The sequence below is a fragment of the Pungitius pungitius genome, chromosome 11, assembly GCF_949316345.1.
Source record: "Pungitius pungitius chromosome 11, fPunPun2.1, whole genome shotgun sequence".
Classification (NCBI taxonomy): domain Eukaryota; kingdom Metazoa; phylum Chordata; class Actinopteri; order Perciformes; family Gasterosteidae; genus Pungitius; species Pungitius pungitius.
Window position 1 is genome coordinate 9936520 of NC_084910.1, and position 20973 is coordinate 9957492.

At 47.5% G+C, this 20973-nt stretch overlaps 2 protein-coding genes across 6 annotated transcripts; both read left to right on the plus strand.

The window, feature by feature from the left end:
* Positions 1–1905: 1905 nt before the first annotated feature.
* On the plus strand, positions 1906–16561 carry arid1aa (AT-rich interaction domain 1Aa). 4 transcript variants are annotated; one of them, XM_037453124.2, is made up of 20 exons: positions 1906–3179; positions 5456–5674; positions 5778–6401; positions 6512–6607; positions 7412–7652; positions 8016–8105; positions 8200–8370; positions 8783–9104; positions 9244–9389; positions 9483–9568; positions 9677–9886; positions 9991–10195; positions 10299–10452; positions 10592–10761; positions 10878–11055; positions 11514–11639; positions 11956–12055; positions 12255–13116; positions 13212–13342; positions 13449–16561. In XM_037453124.2, the coding sequence occupies exons 1-20, from the start codon at positions 2256–2258 to the stop codon at positions 15285–15287; spliced, it is 6894 nt and encodes a 2297-aa protein (XP_037309021.2). In that variant the 5' UTR covers positions 1906–2255; the 3' UTR covers positions 15288–16561. The 4 variants fall into 4 exon arrangements, with proteins under 4 accessions (XP_037309021.2, XP_037309022.2, XP_037309023.2 ...); XM_037453125.2 differs by having other exon boundaries at positions 10598–10761; XM_037453126.2 differs by having other exon boundaries at positions 10317–10452.
* Positions 16562–17261: 700 nt separating this feature from the next.
* pigv (phosphatidylinositol glycan anchor biosynthesis, class V) lies at positions 17262–19973 on the plus strand. Of its 2 annotated transcripts, XM_037454271.2 has the most exons (4): positions 17262–17409; positions 17577–17738; positions 17921–19087; positions 19197–19973. In XM_037454271.2, exons 2-4 carry the CDS (start codon positions 17670–17672, stop codon positions 19482–19484), a joined length of 1524 nt encoding a protein of 507 aa, XP_037310168.1. In that variant the 5' UTR covers positions 17262–17409; positions 17577–17669; the 3' UTR covers positions 19485–19973. The 2 variants fall into 2 exon arrangements, with proteins under 2 accessions (XP_037310168.1, XP_037310167.1); XM_037454270.2 differs by having other exon boundaries at positions 17262–17738.
* The last annotated feature ends 1000 nt before the right edge of the window (positions 19974–20973 follow it).

Genomic DNA, 20973 nt, shown 5'->3' on the forward strand with positions numbered 1-20973 from the left:
TATCTGTTCAAAATTTAAAATAGTTGCCTTTCTGAACACAATACTAACAAATACTAAAATATGATGCAGGGTATGAACTGTTTTCCTATTTATTTTCTGTACAAGTGGGGGAGTTTCTGCATGCTCTAAGATCCAATAAACCTAAATAAATCCTGGGTGTGATAACATAACTGCATAATGTCCAAAGACAGAAGGTAAATAAAAAAAACATGGCCAACACATCAGTAGTTAATGACTTTGGCCAGAGCCAGTTCATGTATGTGAGGCCTCGCTCTTGTCCAGCAGATGGCACATGGGCTTGCAAATCCTACTCCCGGATCCCCTAAAAAGTCTAGTTCGACTTTTCCGAGCGACCGGAGCTGAAAAATTAAGTCAGGCGGGGAGAGGAAGCTACATTAAATCTGTTTCTGCACAACTGGCCCTGTGTCTGGTCTCTGGGATGGAAGACTCTTGTCTTTCTAAAAGCGACTAAAACTCACTTTAAAAAAGAAAAAACTCAGGCTTTAATACTTTTTCCACTGCCGTCGTTGGTACTCTTGTCTTACCGGTGAAACCCAGTTCAAAACCAAACATCCGCATTAGAAATGCGCCTCCAACGTTAAGCGCCCTCGTGCACGCACACGTCGAACACGAGGCGTGTGAGCGCACGCACTTCCCGTGCGTCGTTGTAGCCCGGGTAAAATAAAGCGTGATGCGAGATATCACATTGACCTCGTTCGACGTGATCTAAGCTGAGGAAGCGCTCCGCTCTTCGCGTATTAGGGGGTGTGTCAGGCGAATCGGTCAATTGTGTTCCGATGTTTGTCCATGTGATCAACTATTCCATCTTGCTGCCACTTCCGGCCTGTAAAAGACCCCTAGAGGTGGATGTGTGTGTGCACGTGTCAATAGTTAGAAAAGAATCACACCCTAAATCTAAATTGTGGTCGACTATTAATCTCTTCGTACGTCTGAGTTTCTTTTTAAATACAAAACCACCCGAGCCTACCACACGATTCTCACGATGACTCAATGCAACGCACACAACTCAAAAATATCTGCTTCATTTGACTGAATAAAGGAGGTGGACACATGCTCATTTTTTTCTAATTGTCGGGAGACTTTCAAACTGTCCATGCATCTTCTGTCTGGTAGATACGGTCCACCCCCCCTCTGTTCGGCATAGTTCAATAATTGTAGGGCGAGAGATAGAGAGCGCTGGAGCCTATGCACCCATCCCCCCACACTCAGCAGAGGAGTGCTTCTGCTGGAGTGGGAGAGAGACAGACAGACAGAGAGGAGAGGAGAGGGGGTGGTAGAGAAGAGCAGAGCAGGCAGGGGAGGGAATAAGAGGGAATGTGCATTGGTAGTCTCATTTGCTGCAAGGCTTCCTCCTTCCAGTTCTAGTCTGGAAAAACCTGTGTGTGTTGCCTTTGCATGCCTAAATACCACTCAGGAACACCAGTGGGAATTTAGCCAAAACAATAGTGTGCTTTGGCAGATTTGTTAGATGGAATATATGCATAGATATTAACATTGTGCCACAGAAACAGAACTGTATGTAGACTCAGCCAGGCCAAATACTAACCCATCTCGGAGATAAGATACACTTGCATACAGCTGTGGTATCTACACACACACACACACACACACACACACTATACAATATATATATATATATATATATATATATATATCCATGATTTAATAACTTCACCTCTGTACTGAATTCACCTTGTAGATGGATATTTTTGTAAAGCTCAGCAGCTTAAGCGGTTGGTTAAGTATATAGTTATTATAATGGTAAAACATTGTGGAGTGTGTTGAGAAAACATTTGAAAATCCCATCTATGAGTGATAGAGACGATGTGGTCGAAAGAAAAAGGGGGGAAAAGTCCAGTCCGCATTGGAGTGGGTACAGGTCGTGTTTTGCAGCCGTCCGCCAGGCTCAGTAAAATGGCTGTATCTAGCGGAGCCTCGTGTTGGTTGGGTCTGCTCCCTGCTTCTACCCGGACTCAGTAACACAACTCCCACAACAATTTCTGTCGCTTTTTTACGCATTTTATGGAGCGTCCATCAAATTTCAGACCAATTTACGGAACCGGAACCGGGATGGCAGCCGGATTCGGTCCGGTATAAGGGATGGGAATGAATCGGCACAAGGATAGATGGTTATAAACAATTATTTATATTCAATGCTAGCTTTTGATTGTGACTGACTCGCCGAGAGAGGGAGAGGAGGTGGTGGTGGTGGTGGAGAGGGTGGGGGGTATATCATGGCCGCTCAGGTCGCCACTCTTAACACTAGCCCGCCTTCCGAACTCAAAAAGCCCGATCGAGACCCCAAGGAGGAGTCGGTACCGGGGGACAAGCAGTCAGACAAAAAGCAGCCGAGCTTGGACAGCGGATCGCCGGGCCGGGGGGATCTGCAGGACGGGGCCGACGGTGGAAATGCAGGGGGAGGAGGGGAACCTGAGATGAAGAACGGGAATGGGAACCCGCCCAGGGCTAACAATAATAACCAGAATGACTCCGTCGGACCGGAGGGAAATAACCATCCCGGCTTGGTGCATCACCACGGCAGCGCGTTTCCTCCCTCTTCGTACGGATACAGCCAGCACTACGGTCGGGGCCCTTTTCATCAACATGGCGGACAACAAAGCCCTGGCATGGCAGCTGCGGGTCCGATCGGGCAGTCGGGCAACATGATGGACCCGTATCAACCTAATTCCCACGAGCATGGCTTTTCGAATCCACAGTTCAACAATTACAACCCGTTCCCGAATAGGACTCCCTATCCCGGCCAAGCGTACGCCATGAACTCCCCTCGCAGTACCCAGGCACCGACAGCTGGGGGGCAGCCAGCTAGCGTCAAGCAGCAGCAGCAGCAGCAGCCGCCACCAGCGGGAGGACCCACGGCGATGGCCGGATCTTACAGTAACCCGAGATATAACATTGGAAACCCTCAACCCACGTCCACGCCGACACTCAACAAGCTCCTAACCTCCCCCAGCTCGACGCGCGGGTACCCCAACTACCCGTCTAACGACTACGGCGGCCAGGAAGGAGCTAGTAAGGGACCTGCGGACATGGGCAGCAGCGGGCTATACGGAGGGAGCACTCCGGGCTGGCAACAAAGGAGCCACCACCCGTCGTCTTTGAGCCCGGGGAATGCCGGGCAGCCGCTGGTGAGAAGCCAGGTAAAGTCACGTTATTACAGGGGACGCGACGTGGGCTTTAGCTCGTCTGGTTCCCTCCTGCTAGCTAGTCCTCTACGTAGCAGGCCAGCCATTGTCTGCTACTAGTTCGCAAAGACTCTAAAATGGCTGCCTCTGGTGTGTGTATGTGTGTTTTCCTCTTTTTTTAAAACCAGAGTGTTGCTGGTTAAATTAGACGATAAATGTACGTATATGTAACGATACACGAGTCCCGCTCGGGGAACTTAAGTTGCCGAAACACCGCGAGGGACGTTCACGGAGGCCCGACTTTGAAAGGGGGCGAAATACTCAGCGAAGAGCAACGGCTCGTTTCCCCCCCCCCCAACGATAGCTTCTCCATGCGTATTATCGTTATAATTTAACACGTATTTTCTTGTGTGACTATACAATACTGTTGTAAAATGGGCTATTTCTCTCATACTAATGCACATTAGCCCGTGGTAGTTGTTTCAACAGATTTAGTAGTCGCGAGAAGCTGTAATTTTGCGGCTACGACGTTAGGAATGTGTTGCGTTTGGAAATTGCCCGCTCAAGGTTCCTCATAGAAAATGTCCTATAAGACACCAGGGAAAGGCGGCAAATTGATCACACACTCTGCTCGTGTATGAATTTAACGAGTTTCCCCGACAATTAGAGGGCAGGTGGGCTCCCCCCGGGCATGTGGCCCTGCAAACAGACCAGCTCGGCCGTGTGTGCGTGCGTGCGTGCGAGTGAGTGACTGCCTGGAATGGGATTTGAATTGTGGAGGTAAAATCCTGCTGTCAAAGCCAGGAGATAGTTGGTCTTTGGTTGACGTGCTAGCTGAAATCTGATTGGCTGCTCATGGCCACTTCTAATTGCACGGGATTCAGGGCAACAGTTGCTGATAAGAAGACGCGGTATTAATTGGCCACCGGGTCACGTGAGCTCCGTTCCTAACCAAACGTGGAGTGCGGGAGCAGTTGGCTCGTGGATATTTTTGTTTTCCTCGCTACAGCTTTGCATTCATGGAGCCCAGTTAATGGGTGATGTATGAACACGTGTCAACTGTACTCTTATGAGGGGCTTATGTTTTTTCTATCAAATCCAAATAAACACATACCAACATTTCAACAGTCTGTAAATGTTAATATCATTTACCTTTTTGAAAGTGACTTTGTTACTATCGGCATCTACCAATATGAAACTTAATCAGTGTTAAGTTGCATACCACTTTATTGGTTTAGTTTTTTTTAAATACAAAATATATAACAATAGTTAATTTCATTTTTAACTTCCTACAGAGAAGCTCATGGCAAAACAGACTTCAGTGTGTTTGTGTGCGCGGGAGCTACTGTGTATGGTATGCCACACAAGTGTGACTGCAAAGAATTCCCCCCCAAGCCAATCACAAGGCAGACCACATCTCTCACTGGCAAAGGGAGTTCCTCTCTGTCTTATGCAGATTAGCCATGTGCTGCTCTTATTTATTTTTTACTTCATTATGTGCAGTCTGCTAAATGTCAGGTAGCCCACTTTGCATACCATTTGTAAAGGGCTTTTGTGAAGCTGAGGATGTTCCTATCAGCAATGTGCACAAGTGGGAATTCCCTAGATGTAATGTAAGGGGGTACTTTCAGTTTTCAAGTAGATGGTCTTGTTTAAATTATGTAAAATTCTCCACCTTTCTATACCAAACAATTTTTGTGGGGGTGAGGCATGATTGGATCCCAAATGTAAGGCACTAGCCTAGCGCAGAACCAGGTAAAAAATTAGTAGCAAATTGTTTTTAATTGAGAGAGATTGTCCATACTAAATGTTTGCTTTTAGAAAAGACTATGCCCTTGTCCACGTTTTCCCTCTCCTGCTCTTAGAAAAGTACTTGTTCAATTGTGGTGTCATTCATTCAGAGCCAGACCAGACCTCCTGTTCTGAAAAAAACTTCTTGGACCCGGCTCAAAACAGGAGCACAGCTGGGATATGTTTAAATTGGGCAGCCTGCCCTCCATTCGAAAGTGTGTGTGTGTATATATAATATATATATATATATATATATATATATAGCTCTGTTGACTTCCGAAAACTATGGCAAAGTGAGGTGAAAAAAATCTGGGTAATGACCGTGGGAAATAGGGGGTGGGGGAAGCACAATTTACTCATTCATAGAAGTTTGTCTTGAAACTTTTTTGGGACACACTGTAAGGGCCTTGTAATGTATCCGTTTGTCATTTGTACCACTTACTATTTAGACTTCTATGCTTGGTGGTTGTGGGCTTAATGTGTTTTCTTGGTTTGTCCAGCCACCGGTTCCTATGGACCCAATGGGAAAAATGAGAGGTCAACCATACGGAGTAGGTGGTCCATACAGTCAACAGTCGCAGCAGGGGCCTCCAACTGGTCAGCAACAGGGTCCCGGTTACCCTGGCCAGGGTTATGGCCCTCCAGGTCCTCAGCGATTCCCAGTGGGAATGCAAGGACGTACACCTGGAGGCATGAGTAGCATGCCGTATGGTCCACAGGTATTTCACATCATATCTTCAGAAATAGCTCTGTGTCTTCATTTTTTGTTTTTTTTCTCCCCCAGTTGGTTTGAAGTTTTTGTCTTTTATTTATTCTGTGTAGATGGGCTCTTATGGACAGCAGGGACCAGGAGGCTATGGCTCTCAGGGCCAGGCACCATATTACGGCCAGCCCGGCCAGACTCCTCACCCAAGCCAGCAGCAAACCCCCTACTCCCAGCCCCCAGCAGGACAACCGGGTGGCCAGACACCGTACCCGGGTCAAACACACCCACCGCCGACGTCTGCGCCACACGCCCAGGGAGGACAATCTTATCAGCAGCCCCATATGCCAACACAGTCTCAGGGGCCACTGCCAGGCCCATCACAAGGGCCTCCACAGTCTCAACCCCCTTATTCCCAAGTGTCAACCCCACAGTCTGGCCAGTCGCTCTACGCTCAGCAGCAGGGCCCGCCCACTCAAGCTGCACAGCAGCCAAGTTCCCAGGAACCCTCTGGATCACAGGGCCAGTCCAACTACCCAGGATCCACACAGGGGCCTCAGCAGCCCCCATCACAGCAACAGCAGGCACAGTCTCAGCCTCCACAGCAGCCACCGGGGCACAGCCAACACCCACAGGGCCCGCCTGCAGCGTACCCTCAGAACCCACAACAACAACAACAACAACAGCAGCAGCAGCAAGCACAACAGTCACTGTATCAGCGCTTTCCGCCTCCACAGCAGCAGGTATTACCCTCGGTCCGGGAAGATCTGTGTGTTAGGTGTGCGTGTGTTCACATGCATGCTATACTGTGACTCCAGCAGTATATTTAGGCATATGTTCTGATGTCTTTTAGGAGGTATCCCAGGACTCATTTCAGTCAAACACCCCTCCATCCACTCAGCCTAAGTCTGACCCAGAGGACAGTCAAAGCCGCCCCTCCAGCCTCCCGGTCAGTTGCTTGTTATATAACTGCTGGAACATAAAGAGCCTTGTCGGGCTGTTTTTTATTTTCCATCTCTTGTAAGAGAGCTGGTTTCTATTCATTTATAGTCTTATTTGTGGTCACAACATATTCATTTGACTACATACATATATATAAGAGACAATGCAAGGCTTATTACATTCCAAACCCCCCAGCGAAGGTCCTGACTGAATGTTTTTAGAAGCTTACCTTGCGGCATAGTTGTTTGTGGCTACTACGCTTTCTGTCCCTTGACGAGTTCAGACTTTGTGTGCTGCACATTAGTGGTTGTTGGACAGCTACTTAGGAAATGTGCTGTGTGAATAGTTACATTTGAAACAAATACAAGATGGTTTGTTTGTGTACTGAAATTACATGACAGTGCTTCTGCAATATGCTGACTTGGCTCACATCCTACAATCATGGTTACCTTGGTAACTGACAACCCCTGGCACTATTGCACACTCATTTCTTTGAAAAAGATAAATATGGACATGGGCCTCTGGGTCTCTTTGTGTATGCACGTGTGTCTTTGTGTGTAGTATTTGTATGTGTGCAACTCTTATCTAAACAGTAGAGAAGAAGTTGCAAATTGGTAGTACCAAAGCCGGTGTGTGGGGGGGGGCAAAGCATTACATTCCTATAAAAAGTTATGCTAAATTGTACAAAATAGTCATTGTCAAAATACACAAGAGCTGAATCTTCAGAATTGTATATTTTTTCTCTACATATTAATTTTAAATACACCATGTTTGTTGACTGTTTTTCTGCTCTTCTTGTGTATGTTTTCAGGACCTGTCCGGGTCCATTGATGACCTGCCTACAGGCACAGAGAGCGCCTTGAGTCCCGGTGTGAGCACGTCTGGTGTGTCGAGCAGCCAGGGCGAGCAGAGTAACCAGGCACAGTCCCCCTTCTCTCCCCACACGTCTCCCCACCTGCCAGGCATCCGAGGGCCCTCTCCTTCTCCAGCCGGCTCTCCTGCCGGCGCCAGCACACCCCGCGCTGGACCGCTGTCGCCCGCAAATATGCCAGGTGCCTCCCACATTGCAACCAGACACGCAACTGCTAGCAATTTCTGACAAGTGTGATCTCAACATCTGTAAAGTAAAAGATCCAGTCAAAACTTTTCTTTTCATTTCTTCTATCGTGTCAGGGTCTCGGATAGACAGACATGCATTTAGGGCCAGCAGTGTTGCAATTTAAAATAAGGCTTTGAGAATGGTTTGACAACACAGACTTCTTGGACAAGTGGGACCAAAGAAACTGAGCTAAATACTTACAAATACCATGTTTGTCTTGCCTGTCCTGTTTTTATAACCTAACTGACTGAAACTTAGTTCTTACAATGTATGCATTTTGAGCCATCACTAACTTAAGTTGAATATTTTTGTTTAGGGACCCAGATGCCTCCGAGGCCATCAAGTGTGCAGTCAGATGGGAGTCTACACCCCGCAATGAGTCAGTCTCCTATGGCTCAGGACAGAGGTATAATGCAAAGTTTTCATTCTATTGCCATATCAAGGGGGTTTTCCTTACCACCTGTGTACAACAACTATGTCCTTGTCTTTCTGGCATTTAGGCTTTATGCAGAGAAACCCCCAGATGCCCACTTATGGCTCCCCCCAGTCAACCTCTGCACTGTCGCCGCGCCCGTCCTCCGGGGGACAGATGCACCCTGCGATGGGCCCGTATCAGCAGAACAACTCAATGGGCGGCTACGGACAACCGGGAGGACAGTACGGCCCCCAAGGTGTTGTGAAAAGACTTTATTGTTGAAAACGTTTTGGTTAATGACGATGTTCTGCTCATTTTAGTAACTATTTTGCAAGTTTTCTCTGTTGCATACCCCATTAGACAAAAATATGGCCTCACAGGAATACCATGTTACTATAGTTAATACTATAGTTGTTTCCTCCCTCTGACTCTGTTGCAGCTATTTATAGCTGTGAGTCAGCTGACGTAGCAGAGCCGCCTGTCAGTAGAGCAGAGACTGTGACGAAGGCTTGTTGTTCAGGGTGTTTTTGCTTGCACACTGTAGGGGAAAAAGTCTGTCTCAAACATTGCTTTTAAAGATGTTGCAGTGTTTTTGGTCGGACTAGTATTACAGTTAAAGCTAAGTGATAACTTTACCTGAATATCTTTTGCTATGATGTCATTCTCAGGTTATCCCCGGCAACCTGGATATGGCAACATGCCCAACGCAAACTACACCGGACCAGGCATAGGCCCAATTAACTCCATGGGAGGACAGGGTGGGGGACCGCCATATGTTGGCATGCCCCCAGGAAGGATGCCCCCTAATCAAATGGGGCCACGCCCCTATGGGCCCAATATGGGGCCCAACATGGGTCCAAACATGCCCCCTAACATGGGCAACATGCCACCCCAGGTAGGCTCAGGAATGGGTCCTCCTCCAGGCATGAACAGAAAGCCCCCTGACCCCACTGCCCTGCAGCACCCTGGCACAAACTCCATGCACAACAGGTTGGTTTATGATGGATACTTAAGAGCTTACCCTTTATGCACCTCACATAACCTCTGACTTGTTACCTATACTTGAATATGAGATCCCATACTTTCTTTCATTAAACCTAAATTATCTTATATTTTTTCTTTCGTCCAGAATGCCTGGTTACCCCAACATGTCTCAAGGCATGATGAGCTCAGGCCCACCCTATGGCCCTCCCATGAACAACATGCCTGGAATAATGAACACTCAAGGTGGATCACCTTATCCTATGGGGCCTAACTTGGTCAATAACTCAAGTGGTAGGTTGTCCAGAAGTAACCACGCCAGCTTTATTCTCTTTTTAATGTGGTACTTTCACAGCTAATTATATTCTGTTCCCCTGTTATGTCCAGGTATGGTCCCCAGTCCAGAGGTGAACAATAAGATGAATAACAAAGTAGATGGGACTATAACGCCTAAGCCAGAGCCCAAATCCAAGGTGACCTGTCTACTTCATGTCATAACCAAAGTATTTATAAAAATCTTTGAAAGTTTGGACACTTTTGAAGTTGCACTTGGATTAATTGTTGTATCTTGCCCAATACAGAAGTCCAATTCTTCCACCACAACCAATGAAAAGATAACACGTTTGTATGAGTTGGGACCAGAGCCGGAGAGGAAGATGTGGGTGGACCGATATTTGGCCTTCATTGACGAGAAAGCCATAGGCTTGACCAACCTGCCCGCTGTGGGGCGCAAACCCCTTGATCTTTTCCGGCTCTATATGTCAGTCAAAGAGATCGGAAGCATGGCACAGGTTAACATTATTAGATTTTTATTTTTGATCAATAAAGTCAAAATCCCGCTACTGTAATCTCTATTCTAAAAAATAAACTTCTTATTCTTTTGTTTATCCCCAAGGTGAGTAAAAATAAGAAATGGCGTGATCTGGCCACTTCCCTGAATGTGGGTACGTCCAGCAGTGCTGCCAGTTCTTTGAAGAAACAGTACATCCAGTGTCTGTACGCCTTCGAGTGCAAAATTGAGCGTGGCGAGGACCCTCCTCCTGAGATTTTTACAGACAACAAAAAGAACCAAACTGCCAAAGTCCAGCCACCATCCCCAGGTCAGAGCGCTACTTGAAATCGACATGCGTAACTCGCTGTGTTTGAATGGCATTGAAGTCATCTAACATGTCCTTTTTTTAAAACTTTTATTCCAAACTGAAGCGTCCCTCTGCTCCACAGCGGGGTCAGGCTCTCTGCAGGGTCCTCAGACGCCCCAGTCCACCAGCAGCTCCATGGCCGAGGGGGGGGACCTGAAACCTCCCACCCCAGCCTCCACTCCTCATACTCAGATGCCCCCCATGCCACCCGGGTCCAGGTGACTGATGTCCTCTGGTTTTATCATTTGATTCTAAATGAGATTTTGAAGTAATATGCTCATTTTGTTCTGCCTTTCCCTGTTCCTCTCCCACTCATCTCCCAATTTTCCCCTCCCCCTTGCCCCTGCTTTTCTCTAGGAACAGCGTTAACCTGCAGGACCCCTTTGCCGAAGGAAGTGACCCTGCTTTCCCTCGGAAGAACATGACGCCCAACTCCGCCTATCAGCCAGGCATGAACACGCCAGACATGCAAGGACGCATGGGGCCCTACGAACCGAACAAGGACCCCTTTGGTAACATGCGTAAAGGTGGGGTCACTCACTTGTCAAGAGCCGAGTGGATTGTGTTATGTAATGGCACTGTCTTAATTACCGGTTCGGTTAGCCAGCTCCTAATCGACTTTCCTTCTTAAATGCATTTTCAGTCGGGGAGCACTTTCTACCTGCCAACCAGGGCCCCAACAGCGGGGTGGTTGATCAGCCACCACAACAGCAACACCAGCCGCAGCAGCCTGCATACAACAGAGGACCGCCTGGAGCTATGGGCACGATGCCAATGGGGCCCAGACAGCAGTTTCCCTATGGACCAGGCTACGACAGGAGGTAAGAACTATTATTGAATAGACCAGCTTTGATGAGAGCTTTGTCAAGGTCATTGAGCACTGTTCATTGTAACCGGCAGCCACTTTTATGATCAGTCATCACTCAAAGAGCAGGTCGAGAGAAACGTATCTAAAGCTCAATTTCTCAATTTTGTTTAATTGGAATTGAAACGCGTGGGAATTGTTCATTTATCTCCTGGCGCCTTGAACATCTTACAGTGCTTTGAGTCCAAAGCAAGTAAAATGCCAAAAATTGACTTATTGTAATGACACCCAAACCAAATAAAAGTTTAAAAAGTTTGGTTATAAACAAGATAAGTTTGTCACCTTGCATCCTGTGATTGTAACCTTTTGTTTTTTTTTATTGTGTGTGTTTTTAATTAGAGTTTCGGCATAATTAGTATGTCTGTTTACAACTAAATATTTAAAAAAACATGCAAATTGTTCTATTTTTATCAGACCGGAGCAAGGAATGGGTCCAGAAAGCAACATGGGAGCCGGCGCTCCCCAGCCAACCGCTATGATACCTGCCAACGCCGACCCTGGGATGTATTCGCCAAATCGCTTCCCTCCACAGCAGCCACGGTCCGTTCACACAACACTTGATGCCAAGCTTGAAGCTGCTGTCAAATAGAAACTGTCATTTAAACCCTTTCTTTTGAGTTCTTATTTTAAAAAGTAGTTGGACATTACATTATACTTTGACATTATATAAATGATTATCTTTAGTTTAAATTTTAAATGTAGTTTGTTAATTTTAGTATAATGTCAGTGTGTTTTGAGTGTGTCTTTTGTTCCCAAGTGTTAAGCCATAATGTTGACTCTTTATGACCATCACTTCATGCAGAGTTATAGATCCATAATGTTTTAATGTGCAACTGACAAGGTTTAATTTTTACAGGCATGATTCCTATGGTAATCAGTACCCTGCACAGGGAACGCCCCCTACAGGCTCCTATCCAAATCAGCAGCCTGGAATGTACCCACAACAACAACAACAGGTCAATGATCTTTCTTCACCACATTAACGCTCCCTATGCTCAATACACTGTATTTGTTTCATTTATCTCTTTTCTTTTTACTGAGCTGCTATCATGTATTAGATTTGGGTTGTTTGGAGCAGCTCACATATGAACCTAATGTATTTATTTAAAAATGAAAATTGTATCAATTAATTGCCTCTCTCTCTACCTTGTGTAGAGTTACAAACGTCCTGTGGAAGGGGGTTATCCTCCATCCAAACGCCATGAGACGGAGTACAGTGGACCCTTCCATGGTGGACAACAACAACAACAACCACCACCACCGCAGCAGCTACAACAACAACAACAAGGAGTGGTCCCGGCACCCTCTTCAGGGCCGCAGGAGTCATACAATCAGTACAGCGGGAGTGGACCCTTCCCCGGCGCTGATCGGCGTCCTCCTGGCCCAGGCAATCAGTTTCCCTTTCCCTTTGGCCGCGAACGCATGCAGGTAACGACGGCTCCCAACGCTCAGCCCAACATGCCCCCTCAGATGATGCAGCCAGGCCCCGACGGTCCTCAGGGAGGTATGTGGCAGGGGCCGCGAGACATGAACTATCAGAACTACCCTAGCAGACAGGGTGGCCCCGGGGGCCCAACCCAAGGACCCGGTTACCCTGGCATGAATCGCTCAGAGGAGATGTCATCAGATCAGCGGATGAATCACGACGGCCAGTGGGGGGGTCCGATAGGCCCGCGGCAGCCTCCTTATGGTCCAGCCGGGCCCGGGCAACCAATGCCTCGTTCGGTGCAGTCCAACTACCAGCCCCTTCAGGGTGTGCAGAACCACATTCCACAGGTGTCCAGCCCGGCCTCCATGCCCCGCCCGTTGGACAGCAGGACATCGCCGAACAAATCTCTCTACATGCACGGAGTAATGAAGATGCAGAAGGCTGGCCCTCCAGTGCCTGCATCTCACATTGTGCCCCCTGCCATGCAGTCGCCACTAATACGGCGCGACATGCCCTTTCCGCCAGGCTCTACAGAAGCATCTCACCCGGTCCTGAAACCACGCCGAAGACTCACCGTGAAAGAGATCGGTAGGACATCTATAGGTTTATAGATATTATTTGTTGCTGTATTGTTTTACATTATTTTTGTGTGTAATTGAGTGCTTTTTGTCACTACTTCTTAGGAACCCCAGAGGCCTGGAGAGTCATGATGTCATTAAAGTCTGGTTTATTGGCTGAGAGTACGTGGGCTTTAGATACCATCAACATTCTTTTGTATGATGACAACAGTATCTCCACCTTTGATCTCAACACGGTGAGACTTAACATTGAGCTCGTAATAATTATTTATAACAATACACAATGTGTAGTGATCATGTCTAATATATATATATATTTTTCTATCCGTGTTCCTTCTTCAGTTGCCCGGCCTACTAGAGTTAGTCGTTGAGTATTTCAGACGCTGCCTCATTGAAATCTTTGGCATTCTGCGGGAGTATGAGGTGGGGGACCCCGGCCAGAGGACGCTACTCGATCCTGATGCTTTGAAACGAGACTGGTGCGGCGCTGAGGAAGAGGAACTGCGGGCTAAAGACATGGAACAAGATGAGGGAGATGACGAAGAAGAGGATGAACAAGAAACTGAGGCGCCAGGTTGCGTGAAAGAGGAGGAGGAGCCAGAGCAGTGCTCAGAGTCACAGGGTCAAGATGAGAAGAAAGCGGAGGGGGACAGGATGAGCAAGGGCTCTTCCTCTGAACAGACGGGCCCATTGCAATCCTTAGCTGCCCAGGAGAGACCAAAACAGGCCAGCAAGTTTGACAAGTTCCCCCTCAAAGTGGTACGAAAGAAAGACCCGTTTAAGATCAGCCAATCCAATAATCACGGACAACTGCAAGAGTTTGACAGCGGTTTAATCCACTGGAGTGCTGGAGGGGGGGACTCCACAGACCACATCCAGACTCACTTTGAACCCCGCAAAGACTTCTTGGAACCACGGCAACGGATATCTGTGCCCTCAAGTCTTCTGAAGCGACGAGTCCCAGAGGAAGTGTTCCTGGAGAACTGTTTACCAACTGAGGGAGAGAAAAAGACTAATCAAGATGAAGAGGACACAACTTCCTCCGAGAAGGCCAGCCCCTCCCTTAGCAGTGAGGAGGAGAGGAAAACCGATTGCGAGATGATAAACGGAAGTCACCAGGACATTAACAGGCCCATTCCTTTCCCCGACATTATTTTAACCCATCGGTCAAAGCAGACTGGCGTCATCCTGGAAGATGAGCCTCACAGCAAAGACGAAGGGCCGCTCATTGCGCTGGCCAACTGGCAGGATTCCTTAGCCCGCCGCTGCGTTTGTGTCTCCAACATTGTCCGCAGCCTGTCCTTTGTCCCGGGCAATGACCACGAGATGTCCAAACACCCAGGGCTGCTACTGCTGCTGGGACGACTGATCCTGCTCCACCACAGGCACCCTGAGCGCAAGCAGGCTCCGCTCACCTATGAGAAAGACGAGGACTCAGAGGAGGGAATGGGCCAGAGGGACGAATGGTGGTGGGACTGCTTGGCGCTCCTGCGGGAGAACACGCTGGTCACCTTGGCAAACATCTCAGGCCAACTGGACCTCTCCATCTACCCAGAGAGCATCTGCTTGCCTCTGTTGGATGGTCTCCTCCACTGGGCCGTCTGCCCATCAGCAGAGGCGCAGGACCCCTTCCCCACCTTAGGCCCCCACAGTTCTTTGTCCCCTCAGAGACTGGTCCTGGAGACGCTGAGCAAACTGAGCATCCAAGACAACAATGTGGACCTCATCTTGGCCACGCCGCCGTTCGGCCGCTTGGAGAAGCTATACGGGAACCTGGTGCGGCTGATCGGAGACAGGAAGGTGGCCGTCTGCAGGGAGATGGCTGTAGTCCTACTGGCCAACCTGGCCCAGGGCGACGCTGTGGCGGCCCGGGCAGTCGCTGTTCAGAAAGGAAGCGTGGGCAACCTGCTGGGCTTCTTGGAGGACAGTCTGGCAGCCACGCAGCTTCAGCAGAGCCAGAGCTCTCTACTACACCTACAGGGGATGCACTTCGAGCCCACAAGCCCAGACATGATGCGGCGAGCCGCCCGGGCTCTGCATGCCTTAGCCAAGGTGGAGGAGAACCACTCGGAGTTTACACTACAAGAGTCCCGACTCCTTGACCTTTCAGTGTCTCCCCTAATGAACTCGCTGGTTTCTCATGTTATCTGTGATGTACTTTTTTTGATTGGCCAGTCATGACAGCTGTAGGGAGCCGCGGCTCCACATTTTGGGGTTTTTAATCCCCATTTCCCTCTTCCCTGGAAACCTGGCTTGTGTGTAACAGGGCAAGGAAAGTTCAAGTGACTGTCTTTTAATTTATGATCATCCATCAGACTCCATTCTCTGAGCCCTCCCCAGGCCGTCCTTGCTGGAGGAGGGTAATCACAGAGCTGCGGTGGATTACAAACCAGAGAGACGCTCGCATAGTGACACTACTTGTAACATGAATGCCAACTGGATGACACAGAGTGGAGTGCCACGTTTGGGAAAGACTGTTCTGCACTTGGGGGGAGGGAGGGGAAATTACTTTTTATTAAAGATGAATAAATAGCTGAAAAACAAAAACTGTAACCAAAGTTGCTGTCTCGTTTACAGTGAGTTTGAGAGACACTGTGCCCTAGCTCTTCTCTTGAGGGCACAATGAGTCTGTAACTGGTTCAAGTTCCGAGGTGAAGCAGACTGACAAGTGGCCTACTGGTTATAGTTGCTGTAGTTGGATTTTCACCAGTCAGCCCGACAGTAGACTTAAGTGCTGTCGATAAGACACCTTCACCGGGGAGGCCTGTGCAGTGTGCAGTAGATTGTAGGACATTTTCTGTACCATACTGCTCTTGAGTGTAAGCATTCTGTAACATGCGGTTCACACAGAAGCAGAAGATGCAGCTCTTTTAGAGTTTTGAGGTCATTTTAGTTTGGTGTTGAACAGAAAAATGGCTTTCTTCCCCAAAGTATCAAGAACCTACAACACCCTTACCTCCTCTTATCCCTTGATTGTATGAATACCCTTATGAAAAGAAATCACCTCTTAGGACTGGTTTTCAACTTCAGATACAGCTTTGCTGTGGTGTATATATAATGTTGTACATTACACTTCCTCTCTCTGTGTCTGTCTCTGTCTGTGTCACTATTCTCACACCTTGGTGAGGGATTGAGGCTGACTGGAGTTAGGTCTGTGAGCCCCCCCACAGACACACTGATTAGACCCACACCTCTGGTCTTGCCACAGCGCCGTAGTATGACAGACACGGCGCAAACCTGTTATCTCCTGGTACAATGAAATAAACTAGATGAAGTTACACATTTTTTTTCTTCAATCATGAATTCTGCATATTTGTATTTCAGACTATGTAGCTATGACACCATGTAAATTCCTCCCTTTTCTTTTTTTTTGGCTCAATGAATATCATTTATTCAGTTTGAAATCTTTATACTATATGTTCCACGTGGTAAGAATAAATGTACATTAAATCTTCCTAAGCTGTGTGATGGTTTTGTTCTTGGTGACCTCTTTTGGATGAATAAGTCAAACTAATGGTTCAGAAGAATGAATTATTCTTCAATGGCCCAGGAAACCTGTTCCTACTCAATGGCTGTTAACAGTTCCCATTAGCTGTTTGCATTAACTGTATTACTGTTTATTACGTTTCAGTAAAATAACTGCATGCATGTAAAATAATGCGAACAGGCTCCTTGACATAAACGCATCAATGATGACTGCGTGTATGATTTTTTTTGTTTCCCCGTAGCGATTTTATATTACAACATGGTCCATTGAAGCCAAGCAATTCAGTTAATGTCGTCATTGAGGGACGGAAAAAGTGTCTTGGAAAAATCCCAAATGTCCATTGGAATTAACATCAGAATCCCAATGCAACGCATTCAAAAAGTCAAGCAAACGTGGGGTATCCCACCCCCTAATTTCGTCAACCTCGAGAGGTTCTAACGACCGCTAAATTCAACGTCCTCGCACATTCTGAATGGAGAATAAAATAACTGCACCACTTGCACCACGGCACAAAACGGTGCGCAGCGCCGCCTGCTGGGGAAAATGCCTTCACACGTCACATGACCAAAAGATCGGAAACACGACGTCAAATCGAAGCCGCTGTAATTTATAAAACACTGGTCGTATGTTATGTGTACCATGGTGGGTAGTTTTGGGCTTCACTCGTGCCGTTTGAGACATTAGTTGACTTTGTAACAGACAGCCACATACGGGTTCTCCCCGGGGGCTGATCGCGTTTATTTTGAAAAGACCTCGGTTACACCGGAAGTGAAAAGAGTCATTCGAAACGAAGCAGAGCTGCTGCAGAATGAGGATGTGAGGACAAAGATTGCACCTGAGCGAAAAACAAACACTGACTGACGACGAGTATCTGTCCAAAATATGACTTATTGTTTCACCCTTTCCTAACACGGTCAAACCAATGAAAACGCGAACGCCTCGAGAGCTCCTCCGCCGAATTTGCATCTTTCTATGTTTTATAGAGACTATGGTGAATCCGGCAGTGACCGTCTCGTAGCAGCGACAATGCTCCGGCCTGTCACATCCGACTCTTCCCGATCCTCTCCGTTGCGCCAATGACTATGGATGTCAGAGCAGTTGTGGAGTTCGCCGCCGTTACCAGGGGCCTCTCACTGTTGTTGCAGGTACGTGTGGGCCAAGTTGGATACGACAATAGACACATCTAGTTTGTTATCAACCCTAATGTCTCCCCGGGGTTTGGGTCACCTTGGCAATTTAATGCCGTGAGCCTAAACACCTACTGTATAGCAAAACTGCACGCTGGCGGGATTCATTTTGGATGTATTTTTTGAACCTTTCTCCTCAGGCTGTCTTCAATGCCGTCATCCCGGACCATGACGCTGAAGCCTTCAGGCCCCCAAGGACAGAGGAGCCTCTGTACTTGGACCCCGCCGTGGAGTGGTCGCTGGGCGGCCTCTCTCACTGGGATGCCGAGCATTTCCTCTTCATTGCCGAGAGGGGGTACCTCTACGAGCACAACTTTGCTTTCTTCCCCCTCTTGCCCGTCATCCTCCGAGGCCTGGCGGAGACGCTGCTGTGGCCCCTGAGCAGCTGGCTGAGCGTGCGGGGCCGCTTGCTGCTGGCCGTGGCCCTGGGGAACAGTGCCCTCTTCCTGCTGAGCGCCGTCGCCCTGTACGCGCTCAGCAGGGTCGTTCTTCAGGACCGACGCCTCGCTCTGCTCTCCAGCCTGCTGTACTGCGTCACGCCCGCCAACGTCTTCATGACCGCCGGCTACTCGGAGAGCCTGTTTGCCGCGCTGACGTTCGGCGGCCTGTTCCTCCTGGAGAAAGGGTTCACCTTCCGCGGCTGCCTGGCCCTGAGTATAGCCACTGCTGCGCGATCCAATGGACTGGTTAACATAGGTTTCCTGCTGTATCTTCCATCGCTGCGCGCCATTTGCCAGATTCGCGTTTACCGAACGACGACAAAGGGCTACAGCAAAGCCTTCCGCTACGTTTGGGCCGTTGCCGGTGTCCTGCTCACCGCCCTCTTGGGAACGGCCATTATTGCCCTTCCCTTCTGTGCGTTCCAGTACTACGGGTATAGGACGTTTTGCACGCCGTCCGTCTCCCTGGAGCGGATCCCTCCCGCTCTTCTGTCCCTGGCTGAAGTGAAGGGCTATCGGGTTCCAGATGAGAACGGCCCACCGCCCCTCTGGTGCATGAGACCTCTCCCCCTGCTGTATTCTCACATCCAGGATGTTTATTGGGATGTGGGCTTCCTGCGTTACTTTGAGCTGAAGCAGATACCAAACTTTGTTCTGGCTCTACCCATGGCCACTCTCGGCATAATGGCAGCTTATGCATATTTTCAAGCCAATCGAGAAATGTGTCTAAGACTCGGACTTTGGGAGACGGGTGCAAATAAAGGACTTGACAAACCCACGCCGGGATTTTTCAACTCCCGAGTGTTTGTTTATATCGTTCATTCAACAGTACTTCTGGTGTTTGGGACATTGTGCATGCATGTGCAGGTAAGTGAATAAAAATGAGCACCTCCTTGTGGAACTTCGGTTCACATCTTGGTGTTTGTGGAACAACTGCTAACTTCTACTTGTTTCCATTTTGAATCTACACTTCCAGGTTCTAACCAGATTCATGGCCTCCTCGTCTCCCGTGCCTTTCTGGATAAGTGCTCACCTGCTCCTCCTCAATGAACCACTTCTTCATCGAAGGAAAACGTCAAATCCCAATGTGCAGCTACAGACACATTCCAGAAACGGATGCAAGCACACACCTCAAAACCCCATTATGGCACTGCTGCCACACTTTAAAACCTGCTCTCCTACCACACAGAGCATCCTGGGATACTTCCTCTCTTACTGGGTGCTGGGCCTGGCGCTGCATTGTAACTTCTTGCCATGGACATGACTTAAGCTTTAAATGTAATGTGTCCATGTATGACTGGGTAATATACATCACATGTCACACGCATATCTTTAAAGTACATCAGTGATGTTCCATTTCTGTTTCATTCCAGCAATTGTTAAACTTTGCAATTTGAGAACCAACTAACATAACTAACATACTAAAATGTACAATATTTCTGGAGCTTGGTCTGGTTGTAAATTTCCGGAAGACTGATTGTACTTGACAAACTTTTTAATTTCTTGCTGGCATAACATTTTTATTTAATCTATAATTTGATATAGCTCTGCTTGTTTGGAAGAAATACTCCAAGATATAGTTTGAGAATGTGTAAATATGAATGAGAAAAAAAAGTTGCTGTCAACAAATCTTCAATTAAGTTTTATTTTCATATAGAGGTAAACCCTTTTTTTGGGGTGTAAAACTACCAGCAAGTTTGTCCCTATATCATAGATTAAAATACCTGTAATAAATCCAAACCAATTATGTGAATTTGTCTTAACTGTTTTCTGTTTTCATGTTTTCTGTTTTTTATGTGTACCTGTATAGTCATGTCAAGTTTCCTCAAATTCTTGCAGATGTCTCTTTAATACCACTGGAGGCTGCTGTTACTCCTAAAACTATTTAGGTCACTGCCAAACATCCTAAAAACACCCAAAACGTATCAAGAGAGTGCGATTACCGGTTGCTCTGTTGACCAAATCTGAAAATCTGCTGCTTTCGGAAAACTGGGGAATAAAACGTATAAACAGGAGGACAATCCAGGCTTTTAAATCAAGTAACAACAAAGGAGGACTATGTAAAAGCATTTATTGCAGTGGATTTGTCATTTTAATCAAAAGTCATATTAAACCATTTCCCATTGAAAAGATAATACTACATGAGATAATCGCCACGTTCCTAATCAAATACTGCAGCAATGAAAAAATATACTGTCATGTTTCATGCAGTAGCCTATGTGTTAAATTGGGAAATAACACTTATCATAATGTTGCACCTTTCATTTATCCCCTTGCAAAGGCTGAAGATTAAAAGCTGCACTATTTAAGATTCATCAGCATCTAGTTTTGAGGTTCCAGATTGGATCCATTTTAGCACCCCATTACTCACTCTTCTCTTTCCAAGCTTGTTAGAGAACAACATTGGAAAAGACCGTTATGAATATTATATTCCATCTCAGCCAATAAATCCCCTTGAACCCTGCATACTGTTGCTTTCGGAGGCTGAGAAGTGGCCATTATTTCACATCCCTTGAGCATAGTCTTAACACATAACGTTGCTTAAACATACACAAATTCCAGGGATGAACCCATCTTCCCCTTTCACACTCATGATTTCCAAAAGTGGCATAAACTCACAAGTTTTCCCCCCCCCCCCCCGGCAGGACAAGGCTGGAAACCCACTGGATAAATGTCTCAGTTGACATGCACACAGAACACTTTAACCAGTGTGACTATCACCTGGTATACGGCACCGCAGACTCAGAAAGCGC